General features: G+C 37.6%; 1 protein-coding gene and 2 pseudogenes across 10 annotated transcripts in view; 2 read left to right on the forward strand and 1 right to left on the reverse strand.

Moving 5' to 3' along the window:
* ATG4A (autophagy related 4A cysteine peptidase) overlaps positions 1-27,675 on the reverse strand; it is a 55,914-nt gene extending 28,239 nt beyond the window's left edge. For 3 of the 8 annotated variants that reach the window (XM_081043620.1, XM_081043621.1, XM_081043618.1), the window contains exon 1: positions 27,570-27,672. In XM_081043620.1, the coding sequence (XP_080899746.1) occupies positions 27,570-27,579 (10 nt within the window). In that variant the 5' untranslated portion in view covers positions 27,580-27,672. Of the gene's footprint in view, positions 1-27,496 lie in introns of all 8 variants that reach the window. The other 5 variants (XM_081043617.1, XM_081043622.1, XM_081043619.1 and 2 more) reach the window with 5 other exon arrangements.
* LOC308494442 (calmodulin-1-like) lies at positions 182-7,622 on the forward strand (annotated as a pseudogene). Its single transcript has 3 exons — positions 182-191; positions 2,266-2,277; positions 7,196-7,622. The product of its transcript is annotated as a calmodulin-1-like (transcript).
* Positions 18,827-20,572, forward strand: LOC308495430 (large ribosomal subunit protein uL4-like; annotated as a pseudogene). The gene is made up of 2 exons: positions 18,827-19,994; positions 20,422-20,572. The product of its transcript is annotated as a large ribosomal subunit protein uL4-like (transcript).
* Positions 27,676-27,749: the final 74 nt, after the last annotated feature.

Genomic DNA, 27,749 nt, shown 5'->3' on the forward strand with positions numbered 1-27,749 from the left:
ACTCACAGTTTTCAAGTGTGGGTGTTGAGATAGTAACCGAAAAACATGGTGGTGGGTAAGGAGATGATAAGCTTGGTCTAGCAGGAACATGTTGGACTCCTGGGCTTGGTTGACAATGGAGAACAGGTTTTAAAAAAAAGTGAAGAGGAAGTCAACCAGCCCAGGGATTGTGAAAAGGAGCATGGTCGGTGGTAGGTTGGTTAGCAGAGCCTAGGAAGGCAGGAGGAATCCCAAACAAAGCTCAGCCTAAAATGTGGCTTCATCCCTTCCTCCTGGGTCCACTTAGTGTCCTGGTCTTCCCAGCCTCTGCTCACCTGCGCACAGGCCCCACCCCGTCTTCATTTCTCTTCCTCCCAGTGCCCTGCTTTTCTGACAACCAAGAACTTAGAAAATAGAGAACTGGACAACAATTCTTAGCATTTCAAGGGGGATTTTCATGTTCAAAACTGCACATTTTCTTGAATTTATTCAGCAAGTCACAACCTGGCAATGCTTGGGTTGTCAAAGAATGCAAAATCCATGAATGATTTGAGTTCCCTATAGATCAATATAAATAAACTCTGACACCCTAAGAGAACATTGTCATTTTTAGAGCTATACCAAAGAATATTAACCAAAGGACTATCATTCAGCTAGACTCGATGAGATTCTATTTCACTGGCTAGTACCACTTGTGGTGACAGGAGGCTGCACCTGAAAAATTGCAGGGCAAGTCAGCAAAGGGATAACCAGTCTACTTGGCAAGGGAGCACTGTTAAACAGTGATAAGACCCTTTCAAGTTTTCAGCTTGAAAAATCAATCAGGCCATAGACAACTTGACCCCACAAAATACAACATTTATTAGAGATTGCAGTCAATTCATACTGATCATGTGAGATTCAAATGGTCGTAAGAATCAAATATAATACAAAATTGGACTCTTTCTGGTTTTCCTTTAAAGTGATGCTTTTGAAAAGTTTATTGACTTTTTAAGTGTACTTTTCTTGTTGTTTACACTTAGAACAAATTATTGCTGCTTTCTGCTGACTGGAATGCATTTGGATACATCAGAAAGAAATGGGATTCCATGCACAAACTGGTCAAGAATGCACCTACCACACCTCTAAATTGCTGTCTCTTTTTGCCTTTGATAAGGTAACTCTGCTCTTTTCAGACGGATGCATTTTTCAAAAGAATAGAAAGATGCCATTTTTGTAAAGGTTATCTTTGTTGATAAGGCATGCAAAGAGGGTGACATATTGGATGGAGGAAAATATTTGGTTGGCTTTATAATGCAAGGCTCAAGGCAACTATTCCACTAAATGAGGTGAGAATCACCTTGATTCTTCATCAACAGGTGTTGTTGTTCTTAAGAATCAACCCGCTAGTGGAAAGCAAGCCTGGTTGTATTCCCAAAGAGGGCAGTGTCAAATTAGTGCCACTGCCAAGTCATGCAGTGGGTCCAAAATAAGCCTCCATGGTATTGCAGCTTTGACTTCGGACATCATCCAAGCCAAAAAGAACCAATAGTCAAATACAGAGCACATGGTTCATATAGGAAGCAAGACACCAAGACAATATTCAGTCAAAGTAAAGAGTGTGTCAAGTTATTGCTCTCCAACATTAAAAAAAAAATTGTTTTTGTTTTTGTCATGGTGAACAGTAGGAGGAATCCCTCCTCACCCCTATTGGAAACAGCTCTAGCCTGGGAACCCTAATATTGAGTCCCACCTTGCCACTAACTAGCTATGTGAACTTGCAGAACCTACTGCACTTCTTTGGGCCTCAGATTCTCCATCTGTAAAATGTGCAGTGTATTTTTCAAACAGCACATTATAACTCATCAGTAGGCTAGGAAATCTATATAGTGGGTTGCAAACAGCATTTTTTAAAAATGAAACAACAGAAACTACTAGAGTATATTATACATAATAAGGATGAGTAGTGTTTCACGAAACATATTTGTATACATACAAACTGGGTTGCAATAGAAAAGGTACTTCTCGTTGTATTGTTACATAAAAAAAGTTGAAAAGCCATTAGTCTAGACCTATGTTGTCCAATACAGTAGCCACCAGCCACGAGCGGCTGTTTACATTTAAATTAAATAAAATTAAATACACCTAAATTCAGTTTCTCAGTTGCACTCGCCACATTTCAAGCACACAATAGACACATGTGGCTAGTGGCTACCATACTGTACAGCAGAGCTATAGAATAGTCCCATCATCACAGAAAGTTCTATTGGACAGTCCTATTTTAACGGCCTTTCTATGGTTCTCTAGGAGGTGGAAACGGTAAGTTGTTAGGAAGGGTACTTCAAGTTCTAGGACGAGAAGATGGGTTCACTTGTGTCTCTCTTAAGAAAGCGTGTATGTGAATTTCTAAATAAATGAGCCAATAATCATTTATTAAGTTCTGTACCTGGTCCTGTGAGGAATACAGAGGAAACATTCTCATAAACATTCACTACATGTTAAGTGGACAAACTAAGGCGTCGTAAAATCATAATCTCATTAAAGACATGAGCCTTAGGTAAATAAAAGAGCTAATAATAAAAAGTAATGTATAAAGAAGTGTTGATAGTAACTAAGTCCTGACAGAATTCAGAAAAAGAGGAAGTCAATGAGCATTCGAGTCCTCAGAGAAGATTTCCAGGGGGGTGTAGGATTTGACTGTCCTTAAATTATAGATTTGGATGAGCAGAGATAAGAGGGAGAGTATTCCAGACGAGAGGAACACCATAAGTATGTGTGTGTCAGACAGGAAGGGTAAGTTCTGAACAATATTGAGAAATTAGCTTAGAGAGGTGGCTTGGGACTGGATTGTGGAGAGTGGAAAGCCTGCCAGTACAGTCCGAGTCTTAGAAAAGCCATTGAGAGTTTTCAGAGTGCTTTCACAAGATCCTTGAGACAACTCCTTGAGATAGGCAGGGCAAGGATCATGACTTCCATTTTAGAGTTGAGGAAACAGAGTCTGGAAGAGGTTATACGACTTGGCCAGGTTCATATAGCTAGTAAGTAGTATAATCAGGATTCAAACTGAGTTAATCTTATTCTCCATCCGTATTCTTCCCACTATACCTTGCTGTTATGGTAAAGGCTGGATTCAAGGCACTGGAGACAGGGAGACCAATGAGAAAGGTGTAATAATCCAGGCATGAAGTGTTGAAGGACTGGCCTAAGGTGGCAAGAAACCAGATGCTTTGGTTATATAACCTACTTTAAAATAAACTGACGATGCAGTACCCACTGTTCAAAAGGGAGAGAAAGAGTAGACAGTCTGAGGTTAGAACAGTATAGTTATTTTTAACTAGAAGTGATCTAAACTACCCAAAGGAATAAATATTAATAATATAATTCATATACCATGTCTGGATCTTTCTGCACAGCTGAAAGCAATGTTTTGGACACGGTTCCTAAGAAAACAACACTTTACATGTCTATGCATTTTCATGAGCCATTTCTGTCTTGCCAGTGTTTCCTTCCTCTGTCAATTTCAATTTTCATTTCTCTGAAGTAATTGGTCATATGATTTCTTAACTCATCTAGATTTCCAGTGAGAAAGGACTAGTGCAAAAAGGTCAAGGAGCTATAGACCGTGAAGTTTTTCAACACTATTTGGTAAAACTAGTTATCAGCTTAGCAATTAATTAATTAATAATGATTCATTAAGAAAATACTAAAATTCACCATTGCCAGACTCTTAAAAGATCTCTCTACCCATGTCACTAAGCTGCTCAAAAACTTCCATGGGCTTCCAAGGTTGCTCCAACTAATAAGGATCAAATATAAATTCATCAGCCTGGCATTTAAGGCCCTCTTCAATATAGGTACTTCCTATATTTCTAGTTGTTCCCCACTGCTCATCACTCCTTCGCAATATCCACGCTTTTCAGCCAAAACAAACCACATGATACACTGGAGGCTCTTTGCTCATTTATGTCCTAGTGCATTTAAGCCCTACCTCAAATGCAACCTTCTCAGTAAACATTTCTTCCTCAATTTTCCCACCAAGAAGTATTTGGTCCTTCTCCTAAGACTCTATAGTTCTTTATTTGTATCTCCTTTATAACACTGGAAACTTTGCACTTTAGATTATTTGCAGGCATGTCATCTCTCTGCTATTGGAGCGAACTCCTGCCTCAGTCCATTTAGTGTTTTTCTCTGTATCCCTTACAGCTCCAATCATAGTGCCTTGCAATAAGTCGCCCCTCAAGGTCCATCAGGTGTTTATGGAATGAATGGGCACACTGACCAAAGTCTAAAAAGATGGTTTATATGATCATCCAAATGTCAACTGAACAATCCCTTACTGAGTGCCTACCACATGACCAACACTGCGCTAGGCCCTGTGGATAGCAGCGTATCTTAAGCAATTTCGAGTTTAATGGGAAGAAAAAAAGAAGGAAATTCATTTTGATAGAGTATGGTCAGTGTCTGCACAAGGGCCTAAGAGAACACAGCAGAGGGTCATGTAAGCAAGTCTGGGGGAAAGAGAAGGCTTTGGGAATAAAGGTGATGGCAGGACTCAGCCTTAAAGGATGACAGTTAGGCAAATTGGACCGGGGAAGGATGTTTCAGGCAGAGGAGAACCTTGTACCAAAACACTGAGGGTGAGAGACTGCGGCATAGTGATGCCACATGGAGACAGGCAAGGGTTGAGGCTGGAGAGGCAGAAAGGGCTAGAGGGTGCCAGCCTTGGAAGCCTTGGTAAGGATTCTGGGCTTAAATCAGGCTTCATGGAACCCCCAAAGGGTTTCAAATGTACCCCGAAAGACTAGGTATTCCACTATTTGCAGAACAGAAGGGATGCAACAAGTAATTGCCTGTACTGTAAATCCTAGGTTTGTTGGTGTGTGTTTTTTTGACATTCATTATCAAATTGAATTCGGTTTAAAAACCAACCAACCAACAAACAAAAACCTGAAGTGACCATCTTTGTCAAAGAAGGGGTTAAGGTGGCTCTCTATCTTGTGGCACACTCATCGTACAGCACAATGGGAGAACTTCTGAGTCCTTTCCAGGAACAGTACTCTTCACTTGGAGGACTTTCCCAGTTTTCTCCTCTGTTTACAACCAACCCCGCCCCCTCCGTCTCCCAGACCACAGGAATTTTCCCTGTACCCTTTCAACATCACACTTCATTAGTAAACGGTGCCAGCAGACATATGATGTTTAAAAATTCTTTACCTTCGATGCAATGTAAAATTCTACTGCCAGAGTTAAGTTTTGAGATTACATAAAATTATACATGTCCCTTCACTTTCAAAACAAAAGATGTATTCCAAGTAAATCCTGAGGCAAATTTCTGTAAAGTGAACTTGATTTTCCGATGATCATTTGAGCCACATTGCCCAAGAAAAGACAATTTGACCCCATTCAAAGAACATACAGCAAGCAATAAAATGGCTACGAATCCCTGATACTCTACGTCCCAAACACCAGGAAAACAAATATCTATCTACCCACGAGTATGAAAGAACCAACCCAACAACACGGTAAAAATTCTCTCTAGCATCTGGCGGGTACACAATCCTGACCTGCTAGACAAAACAGATCCATTTTTATCTCCAAGAGCAGCTATTCAGAAAGTGGGTTTTCTTATAAGAAACTCAGCCATGACTTCTTTCATTAATACTAAGTTAAATTATCCTAAGTTAAATAAATTCTGAGTTAAAAATGTATTTTTATCATACCTATCCTACAGATTCCACTCCTAGATTTATATACAAGAACAATAAGTGCTTATGTCCATCAAAAGATATGGTCAAAATGTTTATAGCAGCTTTGTTCATAATATCCAAAACCTATAAACAACCCAAATATCTATTAACAGGGGTGCTATGGACTGAATATTTCTATCCTCCCAAAATTCTTATGTTGAAGCCCTAATCTCTAACGTAATGATATTTGAAATTGGGGCTTCTGGGAGGTAATTAGGTCATGAAGGTGGAGCCCCCATGAGTGGGATTAGTGGCCTAATAAGAGGAGACAACAGATTGATGATCCCTCTCCATCATGTAAGGACACAGCAAGAGGATGGTTGTCTGAAAGCCAGGAAAAGGGACCTCACCAGACACCTAATCTCCCAATGCCATGATCTTGGGTTTCCCAGCCTCCAGAACCATAAATAAATGTCCTTGTTTAAGCCACTTGGTCTATGGAATTTTGTCACAGCAGCTTGAACTGACTAAAACAGGGAAATAGATAAAATAAATTGTGGGGAATCATACACAGGAATGGTACACTGAAACAACAACAACAACAAACTAATACTATACACAAAACATGCATGAATCTTACAGATATTATGTTAAACAAAAGACAGACACAAAATAGTACATACAGTATGATTCCATTTATATAAAATTTGAAATGAGGCAAAACTAATCTACGATGATAGCAGTCAGAATAGTTGCTACCCTTTTGAGGGAGTGTTGACTGGGAGGAGGCAAGAGGGAACCTTCTGAGGGGCCAGAAGTGTTTCTATAGTTGATTTAGGTGGAGGTTATACATATACAAAATTTAATTGAGCTTTACACCTGTCACAATGGCCATCATCAATAAATCAACAAACAACAAGTGCTGGCGCGGATGTGGAGAAAAGGGAACGCTAGTGCACTGTTGGTGGGATTGCAGATTGGTGCAGCCACTATGGAAAACAGTATGGAGGTATCTCAGAAATCTGAAAATGGAACTACCTTACAAGCCAGCAATTCCACTCCTAGGTATCTATCCAGAGAAATCCAAAACTCCAATTCAAAAATCTTTATGCACTCCTATATGTATTGCAGCACTATATACAATAGCCAAGACATGAAAACAACCAAAATGCCCATTGGTAGATGACTGGATTAAGAAACTGTGGTACATTTATACGATGGTGTATTACACAGCCATAAAGAAGAAAGAAATCTTACCATTTGCAACAACATGGATGGACCTAGAGAACATTATGTTAAGTGAAATAAGTCAGACAGAGAAAGACAAATACCATATGATCTCACTTATATGTGGAATAAAAAATTTAAAAAAATGAACAAACGAAACAGAAACAGATCCAAAGATACAGAGAACAAACTGATGGTTACTAGATGGGAGAGGGTTTGGGGGGCTAGGTGAGAAAGGTAAAGGGATTAAGAAGTACAAACTGGAATTAGTCCAAATAGAGTGGGTGAGCTGAGTGTTTGTGTAGCTGAGCAACTGATTTAAGCGCAGATTGCAGAATTCTAAGAAGCATCTTCACTATTTGACAAGGATGGTGATAGAACTATAACAACCACGGAATTGGGAATTGTAATGTCTCTTGGGCAGAATCCCACAGAAGCAGAGTTATAGGACATGAAAAATAAAGTAGATGCTGATGGTAATGGCATAATTGACTTCTCGGAATTTCTGACCATGATGAAGAATGAAAAATGAAAGACACAGACAGTGAAGAAGAGGTTAGTGAAGTGTTCCATATGTTTGATAAGGATGGCAATGGCTCTATTAGTGCAGCAGAGCTTCGCCATGTGATGACAAAGCTTGGAGAGAAGTTAACAGATGAAGAGGTTGATGAAATGATCAGGGAAGTAGACATTGATGGAGATGGGCAAGTAAACTATGAAGAGTTTGTACAACTGATGACAGCAAAGTGAAAGACATTGTACAGAATGTGTTAAATTTCTTGTACAAAATTGTTTATTTGCCTTTTATTTGTGACTTATCTGTAAAAGGTTTCTCCCAACTGTCAAACAGATATGCATGTACAGTAATTAGCACTTCATTCCTCAATGTTTTCTTCCCTTATCTTACTGTCATTGTCCTGAAACCTTATTTTAGAAAATTGATCAGGTAACATGCTGCATGTGGCTCACGCTGGATATATCTAAGCCCTTCTGCACATCTAAACTTCGATGGAGTTGGCCAAAGGATCGGGAACATCTGGGTTATGCCATTTTGTTTTGTTTTGTTTTCACATGTCTTTCCGAATTAGTGTTCTGGGTTTCTTTGAATAACTACCCATGAGTGCAATTACAGGGTCCTACTTTGTCTCATAGCATATTTTTAAATTAGTTCCAGGCGTACAAAGCAACATAATAGCTAGACATTTACACCCCTCACAAAGAGAAAACTCTCTTCCCCCAAGCTAACTACCCCTCTGACATCTTACATAGCTGTTACAATACTATTGACTATCTTCCTTATGTTATACTCCACCTCCAGTGATTGAATACACACACACACACACACACACACACACACACACATCTGAAGTAGAATACTACTGTATGGGTTATGCCTTTTTTAAAGTAGTTTTCCTTAGGAACTGTCAGCATGTTGTTGAAGTGTGGAGTTGTTACTCTGTGGACTATGGACAGTCGACAATATGTACTTAAAAGTTGCACTATTGCAAAACAGGTGTATTATCCAGGTACTCGTACACTATTTTTTGTATTACTGGTCCTGTACCAGAAAAATTTTCTTTTATTGTGACTTGGTCTTTAAACTTTTTTTTAGCCACTTAAAATCTGCTTATGGCATAATTTGCCTCAAATCCATTCCAAGTTGTATATTTTTTTTCCAATAAAAAAATTTGAGGGGTAGCCAGATGGCTCAATTGGTTAGAACGTGAGCTCTTAACAACAAGGTTGCCGGTTCGATTCCCACACGGGCCAAATAACTGCACCCTCCACAACTAGATTGAAAACAATGGCTTGAGCTTGGAGCTGAGCTGCCAGTGGGCGGCCGGTTGCTCAGTGGTTAGAGCGGGTGCTCATAACACCAAGGTCACCAGTTCGAGTCCCACATGGGCCAGTGAGCTGCACCCTCTACAACTGGATTGAAAACAATGACTTGACTTGTAAATAAGCTGCCCCTCCCCCCACCAACTAGATTGAAAAACAACGACTTGACATGGAGCTGATGGGTCCTGGAAAAAACACTATTCCCCAATGTAAAAAAAGTTACTAAATTGTACCCCCCCAAAAAGTACAAAAAAAGTACAAATTGGTAGTTACAAAACAGTCACAGGGATGTAAAGTACAGTATGAGGAATATAGTCAGTAATGTTGTAAAAACTATGTATAATGTCAAGTGGGTACTAGACTTATCAGAGGGGTCACTGCATAAATTATATAAATGTCTAACCACTATGCGGTACAAATGAAACTAATATAAAATAATATTGAATGTCAACTATCATTGGAAAAGAAATAGTCACAGGGATGTAAAGTACAGCATAGGGAATATAGCCAATAATACTGTAATAACTATGTACATTGTCAGATGGGTAATAGACTTATTGGGGTTATCACTTTTGTCTAATCACTACGTTGTTTGTATACTTGAAACTAATATAATATTGTATTTCAACAGTAATTGAAAAATACTTTTTTAAAATTAAACAAAGTCTCCATATTGGATTTATTTCTGATACAGATTTATTTCTGATACAGATTGGTAATACATATCAAAATTATGCTAACAAGGAAATATTCTCTTCTTATCGAGAGTAGAGATATAGCTCTGAATTTATTCCACCTCCATGTACACACACATTTCAAACCCAAGTGCAAGTAGCAAGTAATTTGGGGCTTCAGATATGATTTAGATATAATGCTAATTTATTGGATTTTTCAACTTACAGAATTCCAAAATGCTATCTATTTTTATAGGCTCACTTTGATCACAAGTTTACAAATTTATTAATTCTTCTTTTCTACTATAGCATTAGCTGGTCTTCATCAGAGAAGTATATTAAATTTGTTCCCCAAATCTTAATGAAAGAAAACATAGTAGACTGAAGAAAACACTGGCCTATGAACTGGAAGAGCTGTGTCCTGTTTCAGCTCTGCCTTTTACTAACCAAGTCACCTTGAGCTAGTCTTTTAACCTAAGTTTCCCTTTCCTTATCCATAAAATGGAGATAATAGCATGCCCATAGGTCTATAGTGAGAATCACACGAGAAAATGGATGAGAAGGTGTTTTGTAAACTTGTAAGAAGTGTTAATATCCCCAAAGCTAAGTGTTTAATTAGAACTTGTGCCTGGCTGTGACCAACAGAAAATGTACTTAAATTTTAAAGCACGTACGTACTTCAGTTTTGCATATCTTACATTTCACCAGAGTCAGGATCAGCACATATGCTCAAATTCTAACATCTCTGAAAAGTTGAAGTAATTCCATTATAATAAGTACTGAACATACGAGATGTGTACAGAGAAGTACTATCAATAACTGCCTTGCTTGCTTTTCCCAGTTATGACTTTTAGATGTATTTCTAGCTATGTAATATCCATTATATTCAGTTCATATTTCTAGAACTTTGAACTGCTTCTGTAACAATAGTTTTCCCTCTCCATTATGAATTTCATAACTGCCCCTGAAGGCTGCCCTCTGCCATCCATCATGACAACTGCAGCAAAATTTTAAAATACTCCTCATTCTTAACTCCTTTTCAGAGCCCCGAATACTCCTTGTCAGAGAGCCCCAAATGGAAGATGTCTTTTCTTGTGTTAACTTTTGAAGTTCGTTTCTCTGATGAGAGGAAGTGATATAGACCAGAGTTGCCTCAAAATGTTTCCTGTCACCAACTACTCTATCCAGCAAATACAGCAGGAAACCCCTAATTGCAGAGCCATACGGTGTGAGAGGAGCTTGATAGACAGGAAAATTAGGGTCATTTGGTTTCAAAGGCTCCAGTGGTTCCCGTTCCTGGAAATTTTGTTCTTAGTCCCACAGCAAAGCTCTCCAAACAAGAACAAGCCTGGAGATAAACAAACAAAACAGACTAGAGAAGGTAAATCCTTAACTTCTCAAGATCCTTGAGAAACATTCCCTTCAGGCATTAAGTCCCAGAAAAAGTCTTTGTTGAGCCTACTGAGATAGGGAATGGGAGTCGATTTTACAAAAATAGACTGACAGCAGCAAGAAGAACTGACTGACAAGGAAAGAGAGAAAAATCATAAAAACTACTATGGATTCACACACACACACACACACACACACAGGCTTACTGGTCTTACTATTTAGTGCAGGGGCAAATATTAAATCACATTTCAATAGGCCTTTGAATACCACTGTATTATACCATAATACAACAACAGATAGTTATAATCATGATCCTTAATTTTTTTTAAAAAAAAGATGTAATGATGTCTATAAATGCTTTATAAGATGTCACAGGAGTAGACTGTTTCTTTGTCTGTTTGTTTTTAGAATTCCATTCAGGATGGTTAAAATGGTAAAAGCTCGTGGTACTTAAGTAGAGTAAATGAACCATTTGGGAAACCTGGTTATTAAAAAGTGCTTTATTCCAAGAATGATTCAGGTAACTGAGGTTTTACTCTACTTGGTAAGATGATGAACGTTGGGTTGTACAGTAGAGGCAAGTGTTATAGGAGATCAGAAAAAGGAGATGAGTATGGGATAGCATAGTCAGAGAAGGCATCATGGAGGAGGCAGGCCACAGTGTTGGTTTACTTTGAAGTCTTTCTCCATCCAAAGCCTGGTTCTTCCTTTCTTCATTGTGACCTTTAAGCAGTCCCTCCAGGGCCTCAGGTTCAGACTCACTAAAGGAGACTAGTCTTAAGGGAAATGTAATTAATACTGAATGAAGAGAAAGACAGGATGCAGACCCTGGCCCCATTCCATTGTGTAATAAATAAGCTAGCTTAGGCTTCAATGCCTGAATAAACAGAGCCTTTCATATGGGCAGCAATTGTGCCAAGCAGCAAAGAATTTGTGGGAGAAATGCATGGCACCCCACCCATAGTTCTGTACTCTTAAATTACTGGAAAAGCAAGGTTGAGCAAAGAATTTTTACTTGATAGTCAACTTTTAAGTTAGTATATGGAAGTATACCAATGGGAAGACACAAAACATTACAGAAAAAAATTTAAAATGACACAGTAAATGAAAAGACATCTGTGCTTGTGGATTGAAAGATTTAATATTGTTAAGATATCCATACTACTCAAAGTGATCTACAAATTCAGTGCAATACCTCAAAATCTAAATAGTATTTTTTGCAGAAATAGATAAATTCATAAGGAATCTCAAGGGACCCCAGATAGCCAAAACAATTTTGAAAGAGAAGAACACAGTTGAAAGACTTACACTTCCTGGTTTCAAAATATACTTCAAAACTACAGTTATCAAACCAGTGTGGTACTGGCATAAAAACAGACAAATAGAACAACTGAATAGAATAGAGAGCTCAGAAATATACCCTTGTATATATGGTCAAATGGTCTTTGACAAGGGTGCCAAGACCACTCAATGGGAAAAGGACAGTCTCTTCAACAAATGGTACTAGAAAACTGGATATCTACATGCAAAATAATGAAGTTGGAGCCTTACCATACCCCATATATAAAAATTAACTCAAAATGGATTAAAGACCTAAACATAAGATCTAAAACTATAAAAATGCCTAGAAGAAAACATAGGAGGGAAAACTTCATGACATGGGATGTGGCAATAATTTTTTGGATATGATACCAAAAGGACAAGCAACAAAAGAAAAAATAGGCGAATGGGATGTCATCAAACATAAAAATATTTGTACATTAAAGGATACAATCAACACGGTGAAAAGACAACCTATGGAGTGGGAGAAAATATTTGCAAATAACATATCTTACAAGGTGTTAATATCTAGACCATATAACGGACTACAACTCAAAAACAAAAATAAAATCAATCTGATTTTTAAAAATAAACAAAGGACTCAAATAGACAATTCTCCCAAGATGGTATACAAATGGCCAACAAGCATACAATAGGGTGCTCGACATCACTAATCATCAGGGAAATGTAAATCAAAACTTCAATGAGCTACCAACTCACATCCAATAGGACGGCTATAGAAAATAACAAGTGTTATTGAGGCTGTGGAGAAACTGGAAACCTTATGCACTATTGGTAGGATTGTAAATGGTACAACTACTATGGAAAACAACTAATCAAAAAAGTAAAAGAACTACCATATGATCCATCAATTCCATTCCTGGGTGTATATCCAAAAGAGCTGAAATCAGCATCCCAAAGAGATACTTGAACACCCATGTTCAGAGCAGCATGCGTCCCAGTAGCCAAGGGGTAGAAACAATCTGAATGCCCATCAATGGATAAATGAATAAACAAAATGTGGTACATACGTACAACGGAATATAGGATATTATGCGAAGTGAAATAAGCCTGTCAAAATATAACAAATACTCTATCTATTCCATTTATATGAGATATCTAAACTTGTCCAATTCATAGAAACAGAAAGTAGAATGGTGATTACCAGGGACTAGGGAAAAGGTGAGTTGTTGCTAAATCAGTAGAGGTTGACATTTGCAAGATGAAAATCTTCTGGAGCTCTATTTCACAATAACGTGAATATACTTAACACTACTGAACTGTACACTTAAAATTAGTTAAAATGGTAATTTTTTGGTTATGTGTTTTTTTTTTTTACCACAGTAAAATAAGAGCTCAGAAAAGAAGTATGTCAAGGTGGATAGGGGTCAGAGCGATTTTAACCATTCTTAACTAGACTTTTAGTGGGAGAAATGCAATAACTAATACATCATCCAGGTTTTCTTTAAGAAACCACTTATATAACTTCTAGGTCCAAGAAAAGATAGAATAGATGCACCTTTTTATTTTTCCAAATAAGTACAGCTATACACACACAAATCTTTGAAAGAGAGAATAATACAGTCTGACCAGAAACCTCAAGACCCAAGTAATGACCTGGCAATGAGCTCCTTGGGTTTTGTTTACATCCAAGACCTGGTGATGGAGAAGCCAGCAACCCAGAAATACCAATGTATACAAACAAAAAGGCACCCAAAAGCTCTAACCAACGGAATAGGAAACGGGGCCTAGCAAGACAGCAAACTTTTAGGCAATAACTGACACACTCTAGCCAAGAAGCAAGTAAAAAAATGTGGCCCCACCCTACACGATGGAAATAAATTTAAAAAAAGAAAAAACAGAAAGTCTCAGCAAATAAATAGAAGTTATAAAGGAGAAGTAAATAAATGCTTTTTAGAACTGAAAAATATAATAACCTAAAGGAAAACTTCACAGGATGGTCTCAACAGTGAAATGAAGATAGTACAGGAAAGAATCTGTGAAACTGATGACAGGACAACAGAAATTATGTAATCTGAACAACAGAGAGAAGATTTTTACAAAAGTGAATAGCAGTTCAGGGACATATAGGACTATAACAATATATTAAACATTAGTGTCATCAGCGTCCCAAGAGAGGAAAAAAATGTGTGGGGCTGAAGAAATATTTTTTTAAATATGTCTAATGAACCTAAAACAGCTCTAAAATTAAAACTCTTTGACAAATAATGGCGAATATTTCTTAAATCTGGCAAAACACATGAACCTGCATCTTCAAGAAACTAAGCAAACCCCAAACGGAATCAATACAAATAAATTCACATGAAGACACATCATAATCAAATTCCAAAAACTAAAGAAAAAAAATCTTGAAAGCAATGAGAGAGAACAGATAAATTACAGGGGGAAAACAATTAGAATGAGAGTAGATTTCTCATCAGGAACTATGGAATCCAAAAGGAAATGACACATTGTTCAAGTGCTGAGAAGAAAGAACCATCAACCCAGAATTCTATATCCAGAAAAAAATACACACACACACACACACACACACACACACACACAAACACCAGGGGTGCCAAAAAATGTATACAAGTGGACACTTTGGTCAATGTTGGTCAAGCAGTAGTTCGCCGAAATCAGAAGTGTCTGGACGCTGATGACAACTACTTTGAGCACCTCTTGTCATTGCAGAAGTCAAACCTGACTTGTACTCATTTTTTGTTATCGGTATATATTATTACAATTTTAATACAGTTTTCCTTTCTTAAAATATGTATACATTTTTTGGCACCCTCTGTATATATATCCTGGAAATCAAGACATTCTCAGATAATGAAAGACTAACAGGTTTTGTCGCCATTGGCAAACACCAGCAGAGTAGATAAAAATATGACCCAACTATATACTGTCAACAATTCAGATCTCACTTATATGTATTATAATAATAATAATAATAATAATAATAATAATAATAAACTCATAGAAACAGAGATCAGACTGGTGGTTGCCAGAGGTAGGGGGAATTGGATGAAGGTGGTCAAAAGGCAGAAACTTCCAATTATAAGATAAATAGATTCTGGGGGTGTAAAGTATAGCACGATTACTATAGTTAACAATATTGTATTATACAATTGAAAGTTGCTAAGAAAGTAGATCTTAAAAGTTCTCGTCAGACGGGAAAAATGTGTAACTATGTGAGTTGATGAATGTTCACTAAACTTATTCTGGTAATCATTTTTCAATATATACATATATCAAATAATCACGTTGTGTATCTTAAACTTATACAATAGTATATATATATATATATATATATATACACACACACACATATATATGTCAATTATATCTCAATAAAACTTGAAAAAAATAATTATATTTAAAAAACAAGTAATTCAATTCAAATATAAAGATATAGGTAGATTGAAAATATAAGGGTAGAAAGACATGTACCAGGCAAACATTAACTTTAAAAAAGCAACAGTGGATATATTTATATCAGATAAAGTAAACTTCAGAGTAAAGAAAATTGCCAGGGATAGAGGGAAATTATTTAATAATAAAAGTACCAATCCACCAAGAAGATATAGCAATCCTAAATGTGTATGCACCAAAACAATAAGCTGCCTTACAATACATGAAGCAAAAAGTCATAGAGCTACAAAGAGAAATGACAAATCAACATCTGTAGTTGGAAATTTCAAAAAACCTCTTTCAGAAACTGATAAATCTACTAGACAGAAAATAACTAAGGATATTAAAGATCTGAACACCACAATCAACCAATAGGTTCTAACTGACACAAATAGAACACTCTGCCCAGTAACAGCGAAATATACATTTTTCAATCTCCCGTTAAATATTCACCAAGATAGACCATATCTTGAGTCATAAAACAAATCTGAACAAATTTAAGTGAACTGAAATCAAACAGAGTAATTCCTTGACTAGAGTAATATTAGAAACCAATAACAGAAAGAAATCAAGAAAGTCTGCAAACATTTGAAAATTAAACTGCACACCTCTAAATAATCCATTGGTGAAAGAGGAAGTCTCAAAGGCAATAACAAAAAATACATTGCACCGAATGAAAACAAAATACAACATATCAAAGTATGTAACATGCAAGCAAGATGACAGAATAGGAAGTCCTAGCTCTCATTCTCCACCATAGAAGTACCAATTTAACAACAACATATGGATCAAAACACTTTTATAAGATTTCTAGGGTGGCCAGTTAACTCAGGAGTTAGAGCACAATGCTCATAATACCAAGGTCGCAGGTTCGAGTCCCACATGGGCCAATGAGCTGCGCCCTCCACAACTGAATTGAAAACAATGACTTGACATTGAGCTGATGGGTCCTGGAAAGACACACTGTCCCCCAACATTCCCCAATTAAAAAAAAAAAAGCATTTCCAGAATCCAGTTAGGAAGTTATAGAACCCCATGTGAGCCAAAAGCTGAGAACAGCCATATTGGGACAGGTAAGAAGAGCAATTTAACTTTACTCATGTCAGCCCTCCCCCAAGCTGGTACAGTTCAGTGCCGGAAGAGAACACCCTAGACCACAACTTCAGGGAAAAAGTAAAGAGTGGAGCATGCCTCCAACATTCTTGCTTTTCAGAGGGCTGCCCAAGTGACTGTTATCTTTCTCACCTGAATTGGAGCACTGACAGGGAGCTGGCATACATTGGATGTCTAGTAGTCACTGAGAACAAAAGATAGTAGGGTGGCTTGCTGCTGTAGAGTCCGTGAACATGAATTGGCACAGATACCAGTGGGAGCAAGAGATTACAAGCTCCTGAAAGAGAAACTGACAAGCCTCTCTACCTGAGAAATTGCATGCATAGGCCCAGAGAACTTGCAATCCACCTCAAAGCTTTCAGAAACCCCAGACTCTCTGCCCAGGGTGATTTGTGAAGGACTTTCGTTGTACCAAACCAATTCATAAAGACTGGAAGAAGTGGCTGTTTTCTCAAATACATGAATCCCAATAAAAAGTTATATGATGACATGAAAAGAAACCAGAAAATATGGCCCCCAGAAAGAACAAAATACATTTCCAGAAACTGATCCTAAAGAAATAGAGGTATATGAATTACCTGACGAAGAATTCAAAATAACCATCATAAAAATAATCTATGAGTTCAATAAAATGATTAACAAAATGAGAGTATCAGCAAATAGAAAATATTTTTAAAAGCACAAACCAGAATATTTAGAGCTGAAGAATACAATAAAGTTAACTTAAAAAAAAAAAAAAAAAAAAAAACAACCTCAGGAGAGGGGTTCAACAGCTGACTTGAATAAGCAGAAGAAAGAACCAGGGAACTCAAGACAGGTCATTTGAAATGATCCACTCAAAGGAACAAAAAGTAAAGAGTAAAGAAAGTCTTATGGGATGTAATCAAGTGGACCAATAAATGCATTTGGGGAGTCCCAGAAGGAGGAGAGAGAGAGAAAAAAAAAGGAGAAAAAAAGGACAGAAATTTTATTTATAGAAATCATAGCTGAAAATATCCCAAATCTGGGGAAGAAAACAGATATGCAGATTCAGAAGCCCAATGGACTCCAACAGGATGAATCTAAAGAAACCAACACTAAAACACATCATAACAAATTGTCAAAAGTAAAAGACAAAGAGAGAATTTTGAAAGCAGCAAGAGAAAAACAACTCGTCATGACAAGAAAACCCCTATAAGTCTATAAGCAAATTTCTTAGAAATCTTACAGGCCAGAAGGGAGTGGAACAGCACTTTCAAAGAACTGGGGGAGTGGGGAAGCAGCAACAACAACAAAAACCCTGCCAACCAAGAATACTATGTCGAGCAAAATTATACTTCAAAAATTAAAGAGAAATAGACTTTCCAAGATAAACAGAAGCTGTGATAATTCGTTGCAACTACATCCATCCTACAAGAGATGTTAAAGAGAGTCCTTCAAGTTAAAACGAACAGACACTAAACAGAAACACAAAAGCATATGAAAGTATAATTCTCAATAGTAAAGGTAAATACAGAGACAAATGCAGAACACTGAATCCTGTAACAATGGTGTGTAAATCATTTTATTTCCGATGTCGAGTTAAAAGACAAAAGTATAAAAATGACTGTAACTATAAGAATATGTTAACGGATGTGCAACAGAAAAAGCTGCAATATGTGACGTCAATAACATAAGTTGTTTAGAGGGTAGAAGTAAAAGTATAGAGTATTTGTATGTAATTGAAATTAAGTTATCAGTTTAAATACATGATTATGAGTATAATATGTTTGATATAAGCCCCATGGTAACCACAAAGAAAATACCTATAGAAGATAGCAAAAGAAAATGAGACAGGAATCAAAGCATACCAAAAAAAAAAAAAAAAAAATCCAGGGGAAAAAGAAGGCAGCCTAGAAGGAAAAGAGAGACAAAAATATAAATAAAATAAAAGGAATAAGACAGAAAATAATCAACAGAATGGCAACAGTATTTCCCTATCAATAAGTACTTCAAATGAAAGTGGATTAAATTCCCCAATCAAAAGACACAGAGTGGCTGATGGATAAAAACATGTTTCCCAACTATATGCTATCTAAAAGACATTCTCTTTAGATTTAACGAAAAACATAAGCTGAATGTGAAAGGATGGAAAAAGATATTGCATGTAAAATGTAACCAAAAGAGAGTAGGGGTGGCTATAACTCTACTAGACAAAATAGACTTTAAGTCACCTTTTCCTATGGGAGCCACCAGGTTGAGAGGAGCATGGCCATCTCCTCTTCCCACCATGGTGTGTGCTCGTCCACTGATATCAGCACACTCCGAAAAGGGAGAATCATTTGGCAAAAATGTCACTTTGCCTGCTGTATTCCAGGCTCTCATTCAACCAGATATTGTGAACTTTGTTGACACCAACTTGTGAAAGAACTATGCTATCCATGAATTAGCAGGTCATCAAACCAGTGCTGAGTCATGGGGTCATGGCAGAGCTGTGGCTTGAATTCCCAGAGTTCAGGCTGTGGGACTCATCATTCTGGCCAGGGTGCTTTTGGCAATATGTGTGGTGGGGGCTGCATGTTTGCACCAACCACAAACCTGGCGCCATTGGCAACGCAGAGTGAACACAACACAGAAGCAATACGCCATCTGCTCTGCCTTGCCTGCCTCGGCCTTCCCGCATTGGTCACATCTAAAGGTCATCATACTGAGGAAGTTTCTGAACTTCCTTTGGTGGTTGACGATAAAGTGGAAGCCTACAAAAAGACCAAGGAGGCTGTTTTGCTTCTTAAGAAGCTTAAGGCCTGGAATGATATCAAAAAGGTCTATGCCTCTCACCAAATGAGAGCTGGCAAGTGCAAAAAAAGAAACCATCATCATATCCAGCACAGGGGACCTTGCATCATCTATAATGAAGGCAACGGCATCATCAAAGCCTTCAGAAACATCCCTGGAATGACTTTGCTTAACGTAAGCAAACTGAACACTTTGAAACTTGCTTCTGGTGGGCATGTGGGCTGTTTCTGCATTTGGACTGAAAGCACTTTCCACAAGGTAGATGAGCTGTGTGGCACTTGGCGTAAAGCTGCCTCCCTGAAGAGTTAACTACAACCTTCCCATGCACAAGATGCTCAATACAGACCTTAACAGAATCCTAAAAAGTCCCGATATCCAAAGAGCCCTCCGAGCATCACACAAGAAAATTCATCGCTGAGTCCTGAAAAAGAATCCACTGAAAAGCCTGAGAATAATGTTGAAGCTAAACCCACCTGCAAAGACCATGCTCCGGAACACCATTTTTCGCCAGGCCAAGAACCACCAGCTCCAGGTGGATAAAGCAGCAGCAGAGCTAGAAGCCAAAGCAGAGCTAGACGCCAAAGCAGATGAGAAGGGGGTTCCAGGCAAGAAGCCAGTGGTAGGGGCAGCCGGATGGCTCAGTTGGTTAGAGCGCAAGCAAACAACAGGGTTGCCGGTTCGATTCCCACATGGGCCAGTGAGCTGTGCCCTCCACAACTAGATTGAAGACAACGAGCTGCTGCTGAGCTTCCAGAGGGGCGGTCGGATGGCTCAGTTGGTTAGAGCGCAAGCTCTCAACAAGGTTGCCAGTTCAAATCCCACATGAAATGGTGGGCTGCGTCCCCTGCAACTAAAGATTGAAAATGGCAACTGGACTTGGAGCTGAGCTGCGCCCTCTATAACTACTTGGAGCTGATGGGCCCTGGAGAAACACACTGTTCCCCAATATTCTCCAATAAAATTTAAAGGAGAAGGAGGAAGAGGAGGAAGAGGAGGAGGAGGAGGAGGAGGAGGAGGAGGAGGAGGACAAGAAGAAGCAGCCAGTGGTAGGGAAGAAAGGAAAGAAGGCTGTTGATGCTATGGAGCAGAAGAAGCCTTTGGTAGGAAAAAAGGCTACAGCTACCAAGAAACCAGCAGCTGAGAAGTCTGCAGAAAAGAAACACCACAGAAGAAAAGAAGCCTACAGCATAATCTTAAATGTGTTTATTCCATAAAGGTCAAATCACTTTGGACAGCTAATTTTGAATAAGAACCTGATCAAAGAGGCAGTGAGAAGAAAAAAAGAAAATAAAAACAAAATAAAATAGGCTTTAAATCAAAACTGTAAAAAAAAAAAAAGACAAAGGCTTTATACATTATATGATGACAAAAGGGTCAATTCACCAGGAGGTTATATCAATTATAAACATAAAGCACTCAACATCAGAGCATTCAAATACATGAAGCAAACACTGACAAAACTGAAGGGAGGTATAGTAATAGTAGGGGATTTCAACACCTCACTTTCAGAAGAGATAGAACATTCAGACAGAAGATCAATAGGAAACAAGACTTGAGCAACACTATAGACCAAATGAGCCTAACAGACATATAAAACATTCCACACGATAGCAACAGAATACACATTCTTCTCAAGCATACACAGAACATTCTCCAGGAGAGATCCCATGTTAGGTCACAAAACTATTCTCGACAGATTTTGGTTGAGATCATATCAACTACATTTTCCAACCACAATGGAATGAAACTAGAAATTAACGACAGAAGAAGAACTGGAAAATTCACAAATATGTGGAAATTGAAAAACACACTCTTGACCAACCAATTAGTCACAGGAAAAATCCAAAGGGAAACTAGTAAATTATCTTGAGACAAATGAAAATGAAATCACAACATACCCAAACTTAGGGAATGAAGCAATCGCCGTACTAAGAGGGAGGTTTACAGTAATAAATGCCTATATGAAAACAAGAAGAAAGTTCTCAAACAATCTAATATTACAGCTCAAGGAACTAGAAAAAGAAAAACAGACTAAGTCCAAAGTTAGCAGAAGGAAGGAAATAATTAAGATTAGAGCAGAAATAAACAAAATAGAGAACAGAAAAACAATAGAAAATACTAGCAGTTGTAATTTAAAAAAAAATCAACAAAATTGACAAAGCTTTAGCTACATTAGCTAAAAAATAGAGAATACTCAGATAAGTAAAATCAGAAAGAGGAGTTATTATAACCCACGCCACAGAAATTAAAAGAATTATAAAAGACTACTATGAAGAACTGTACACCAACTTATTGCGTAACCTACAAGAAATAGATAAATTCCTAGAAATACACAACTTACCAAGACTGAATCACGAAGGATCAGAAAATCTGAACAGAACTATAACTACTAAGGAGATTGAATCAGTAATCAAAAACCTCCCAACAAAGAAAAGCTGAGAACCAGATGGATTACCTGGTGAATTCTATCAAACATTTAAAGAATTAACTTCTTCTAAAGAATTCATTTGAAATTCATTTTTAAGTTAACTCTTAAAGAATTAACTTTCTTCTTTTTGAAAAAGTTTGGCAGTCAATACTTCCCAAACTCTTCCAAAATGTTGAAAAGTAGGGAACAATTCCAAACTCATTTTGTGAGGCCATCACTACCCTGATACCAAAGCCAGAAAAAGACACTACAAGAAAACTAGAGGCCAATATGCCTGATAAACACAGATGTAACCATCTTCAACAAAATTCAAGCAAACCAAATTCAACAGCACATTAGAAGGATCATAAACCACGACCAAGTGGGATTTATCGCTGGGATTCAATGAAGATTCAACTTATGCAAATCAATCAATGTCATACACGACATTAATAGAATGAAGGAGGGAACCACACGATCATCTCAACAGATGCAGGAAAAGCATTTGACAAAGTTCAGCATCTTTTCATGTGGAACAGTTGAGTATTCTAAGCTCAACAAACTAAGAATAAAAGTAAATTACCTCAACATGATAAAGGCCATATACAAAAAGTCCACAGATAACATCATATGCAATGATGAAAAACTGAAATATTTCCTCTAAGATCAGGAACAAAACAAGGATACTCACTCTTGTCACTTCAATTTCTTGTGAGTCTTTTATTATTCATAACAAAAGGTTAAAAAAGAAACCACTTATAAAGCAAATAGCTCTGAAACAAGAGCGTGGAAGCTAAAACCCAGGGAGTAAGTAAATAAAATGTCTTATTATAATAGCTTATAACAATATGCCAGTTTTATGAAGGGATAGCTTTTGAATGAGAAAGGTTTGTATAGGCCAGTGTTATACAATACCAAGGACATTTATCTGCAGGATCAAAACATGTGCTTTAAAAATTATTAGAGCCACAGATTAAAACATCTCATCTTAAACCAGGCAACTGGCAACTGTCAAGTGCTTGCAAAAAGCCACATAAACAAATTATATCTGCAAACAACGAAAAATCAATTGCAAAGGGTCTTTGGGCCAGCTGTTCAAATTTTATCTAGTAATTGGTGGGAATGGAGAAGTTCCATTCTGGATAACCCAGAACCTATTCCTGTGACTGTCATACAGTTAACTGATTTGCATATACCCTGTAGGGGATGTCCTTAAGTTTATTTCACCATAGAATATATTCATTTCCAGTTGCACTATGGAAAGAATATTTGCATTGGATAAAATATTTAGTGATAATTAGAAAGAAGCAAATGGGAGGAAATTGTCTCTGCACTGTCCAAAATGATAATCACTAGCCATATGAAGCTATTTAAATGGAAAATAATTAAAATTAAATATAGTAAGAAATTTAGCTCCTAGACACATTTCAAGTGCTCATTGTGGCTAGTGGTTAACATACTGGAGTAACATAGATAAAGAACTTTTCCATCATCACACAAAATTCTATTGGACAGTGTTGCTCTAGAACATGAAAAACATGTCATTTCCCCACAATCTTAGGTAGAATTACAGTCCAAAGAGCTCTGACAGGAATTAGTATTGCATTATCTGAGGTTTGCATTCACACATAATTTCTTCAGCAATATCAGCAGTGTGTTATAGTATTTAAATGGTAGGGCTTTGCAGGAGAATAGTCCTGTATTTCCCTTTTAGCTCCAACTATTACTAAATCGTGTGACCTTAGGCATGTTACTTCACTTCTCTGTACCCTTATTCTCATTTCTTAAATGGTGGGGACTGGGGAATAACAGTACCCACCTATAGGGTTGTTGTGAAAGATTAAATGAGATAAGCCCAATATCTGACACATGTGATCTATAAATGCTAGCTATTTTTAGAATTATTCTTTAAAGCTAGAAGATGAACTTGGCTTGTTCTATGACCTAGAACCTAGGTGACCAGCGGAAAAGGCAAGACAGAACATTCAACCTTATGAGCAGCAAAGGAGTCAGTCTCGAACAAGGCCCCCCTTTGGCTCTTGCTAGATAAACAGCAACCACGCTGTTCCTCCATAACTTGGGCCAGAGACAAAAGAGAAGTGGACTTCTCCCTTAGAGATCTATTTGTCTTGCGGCTTTCAAAAAGTCCAGGGGTACCTCACCCTTGGCCTTAAGGGGTTCAGAATTGAAAGTTAACTGCCACATCGTATCAAATAAAATAAAAGCACAATACACTGTCTATAAAAGACGATTACCCAAACAAGTCGCTCAGTAAGAGAGGCACTTGGAGTTGTTTTGCCCGCTGTTTGTAGCAATCAAGTCTAATTCCTTGATATAATATTATGGTGAAACGTTACTATACCCAATCCTTTGTGAATACCACACAACAGGCCTGCTGTACCTCTGCAATCTACTGGATAAATATTTACTGAATACCTATTACACACAGGACACTTTTGTTCTACACCAATCATGAGCAAACTACATTTGGTGGGCCAAATTAAGTCCACTTTATGTTTTTTTTGTACGGTAAGCAAGGTAGGAACTACTTTTACATTTTTAAACTGTTGGAAGAACTGCCCTCAACCATTCTTATCAAACACTGAATGGCTCTGGAAATTAGCTTTTGCTGCACACTTGATGTTTCTTAATTAATGCAACCTAAAATAACAAGGTAAAACAGCACTTATATGTGAAACTAATACTAGAGGAAAATCATTTCAACAACTAACATTGTTTGACTCACAAGGGATAAGAACACGTTTTATATATTTCCCATGTTGTCACAAGTCAAAGCAACAAAATCAGAATGAGATATCACTTCACATCCACTAGAATAGCTATAATAAACAAGATAGATATTAGCAAGTGTTGGTAGAGAGATGGAGAAATTCATACCCTCATACATTGCTGCTGGAAGGGGAAAATGGTAGTCACTTCGGTAGGAAATCTGGCAGTTCCTCACAAAGTTAAACACAGTTACAATATGGCCCAGTAATTCCACTCCTAGATAGGTACCAAGAGAAATGAAAGCATATGTCTGCACAGAAACTTGTACACAAATGTTTACAGAAGCATTATTCATAATAAATTAAAGGTAGAAACCACCCAAATGTCCATCAACTGATGAATGGATAAGTAAAATGTGACTAAGCCATACAGTGGAATAGTATTCAGCCATAAAAAGGAATGAATCCACATACTAAAATGTGGATAAACTTCAAAAATAATACGTTAAGTGAAAGAAGCCACATACAAAAGACCTCATGTTATATCATTCTATTCATATGAAAGTGCAGAAAATGAAAATCCAGAGACAGAAAATAGGTTAGTGGTTGCCTAACGCTGTGAGTAGAAACAGGGAGTGACTGATAATGGACATGAGGTTTCCTTCTAGGGTGATGCAAATGTTTTAAATAAGACTGTGGTGATGGTAACACAATTCTAAAATATACTAGTAATCATTAAATCGCACACTTGTAAAACGTGTACAACACCGAAAAAAGCATAGCCCATTAAAAAAATGATTTAAATCGGACCCCATCAAAATGTAAAACTTTTGCACTTCAAAATACACCATTAAGAAAATGAAAAGACAAGCAACAGACTGGGAGAAAATGTCCATATACCATATATCTGACAGGGACTTGTATCCAGAATACATAAATAGGTCTTACAACTTACTCAATAAAAAGACAATAAAGACAGTAACTCTATTTAAAAATGGAAAACATGTATGTATAGACACTGCACCGAAGAAGATACAGGAATGGCTAATAAGCACATGAAAAGATACTCATCATCATTAGTCATTAAGGAAACACAAATGATCACCCACAGTGAGACATCATTTCACACACATTTAGAATGGCTATAATAAAAAGACAGAAGATAACAAACGTTGGTGAGGATGTGGAGAAAGAGACACCCTCATACACTGCTGGTGAAAATGCAAAATAGTGCTGCTGCTTTGGAAAACAGTTTTGCAGATTTTTAAAAAGTTAAACATAAATTTGACATAGGATCCAGTGATCCCAGCCTTAGGAATATATCAAAGAGAAATGAAAACGTCCACACGAAGACTTGCACACGAATGTTCTTAGCAACATTATTCACAATAGCCAAAAATTGGAAACAACCTCCATGTCTATCAACTAGTAAGTCAACAGACAAAATGTGTTATATCCATAGAGTAGAATATTATTTGCCAATAAAAAGCAATGAATTACTGATACATGCTACAACATGGATGAACCTCAAAAATATTATACTGTGAAAAGAAGCCAGGCAAAAATGACCACATATTGTATAATTTTATTTAGATGAAATGTCTAGAATGGGCAAATTTATACAGATAGAAAGTAGATTAGTGGTCACCTGGGGCTGGGTGTAGAAACCAAGATTAACCAAAAATGAGCATGAGAGATCTTATTGGGGGAGTGAAAATGTTCTAAAGCTGATTATGGTGATGGCTGAACCACTCAGTAAAGTTACTAAAAATCATTTTATTATACACTTAAGGGTGAATTTTATATGTAAAATACGTCTCAAGAAAGGTGTTAAAATAGAAGAGGAACAGTAGGGGAAACTGGGTGAGGGATACACAGGAACTCTGCACTATCTTTGTAACTTTTCTACAAATCTAAAACTATCCTGAAATAAAAAACGCATTTAGATAAAAATTGACAAGAAAATGTTTGTGGATTTATATCAGTATTTGGCAGTCTCAATATATGTAAAAAGACATTTACAAAGATGAAATAGGTAAAATATCATTACAGATTAGCATTAACAGGTAAACATTTGGAACAATTTTGATGAGAGGGAACACTGACTGTGAGCCCCAATTAAACAAAATGTTAGAACCCCCCAAAAGAATTCCATTATTCGCACTAGTAGTCCTGTATTAGGAAAAAATTATCTACTGTTATTATATTTTGAATTTCATCAATAAACATTTGTTGAAATTTGTTTTCTCTCTTGTTATATAAAAAGCTACAAAGTATCCTGGATTTTGCCTTTTGGCCCACAAAGCCTATAATATTTACTATCTGGTTGTTTACAGAATGTTTGCCAAGCTCTGTTCTACAGCACAACAAGATAAATATAATCAGTCTCTTTCTTGAGAGTATTCTTATCATTAGCTAGTTTTGGCATACTGCGCTTATGGATATGTCCTATGAAAAATAAGGAAGCCTTGCATCTCTTCTGCTACGGCACTATTTGGGATTTCCGTAAATAAATACACTATTAGCTTAATAGTTCTAGCAAAGCTTCGATGTCATCGTTATTACCGCGATATTAAAGGGCCAACAGCATACCACAGTATCAAGATTACCCTCATCAAGTTGTGATGCCACCAGGCCATGGCCTCACCTAAGTCTCTTAGATATCAAGTGGCTCTTATGGCATCACACCCTGCCTTTGGCATCACCCTGGCACATCACCTTACTATGGTGTCATATGCTATCACTGCCATGACAGAATTCTGCCCGGATGCCTCTCCGCCGAGATGTCAGAATAATTAACCCCTACTTCTTTCCACTCCTGTGGCGGCGGCAGGGAGGGGGAAGGTAGCCACAGCCACCAGTACGAACTCGGGAGGTAATACTCAGCTCCTACTGTCGTCCCTTCCGCCTCCCACAGGTCAGGGCCCCTGTGGGACAGGACCTTTAGGTTCTCATAACTCTCTTGCCATGACTCCGCACCTATTTCGCGTAGCCGACTCAATGCTCCACAATGACCACCCTCCCCGGTTCCACACGAAGCCGCTCCCAGTACCTGACTCCATTCTCCAGCTGTCATCCTGGGCCAATTCCACCGGCCACTTGACTACGGTGGCCGCGAGGGACCCTGGAACTTGTAGTTCCGCGCTGCTAGGGGCAGAGTCGGTGAGAGAAGCAAAGGCACCTCCCGACCCGGAACTGAGCTCAAACTGCAACTCCCAGAGGCGCCCTGCAA

The sequence above is a fragment of the Rhinolophus hipposideros genome (genome assembly GCF_964194185.1).
Source record: "Rhinolophus hipposideros genome assembly, chromosome: X".
NCBI classification, from domain to species: Eukaryota; Metazoa; Chordata; class Mammalia; order Chiroptera; family Rhinolophidae; genus Rhinolophus; species Rhinolophus hipposideros.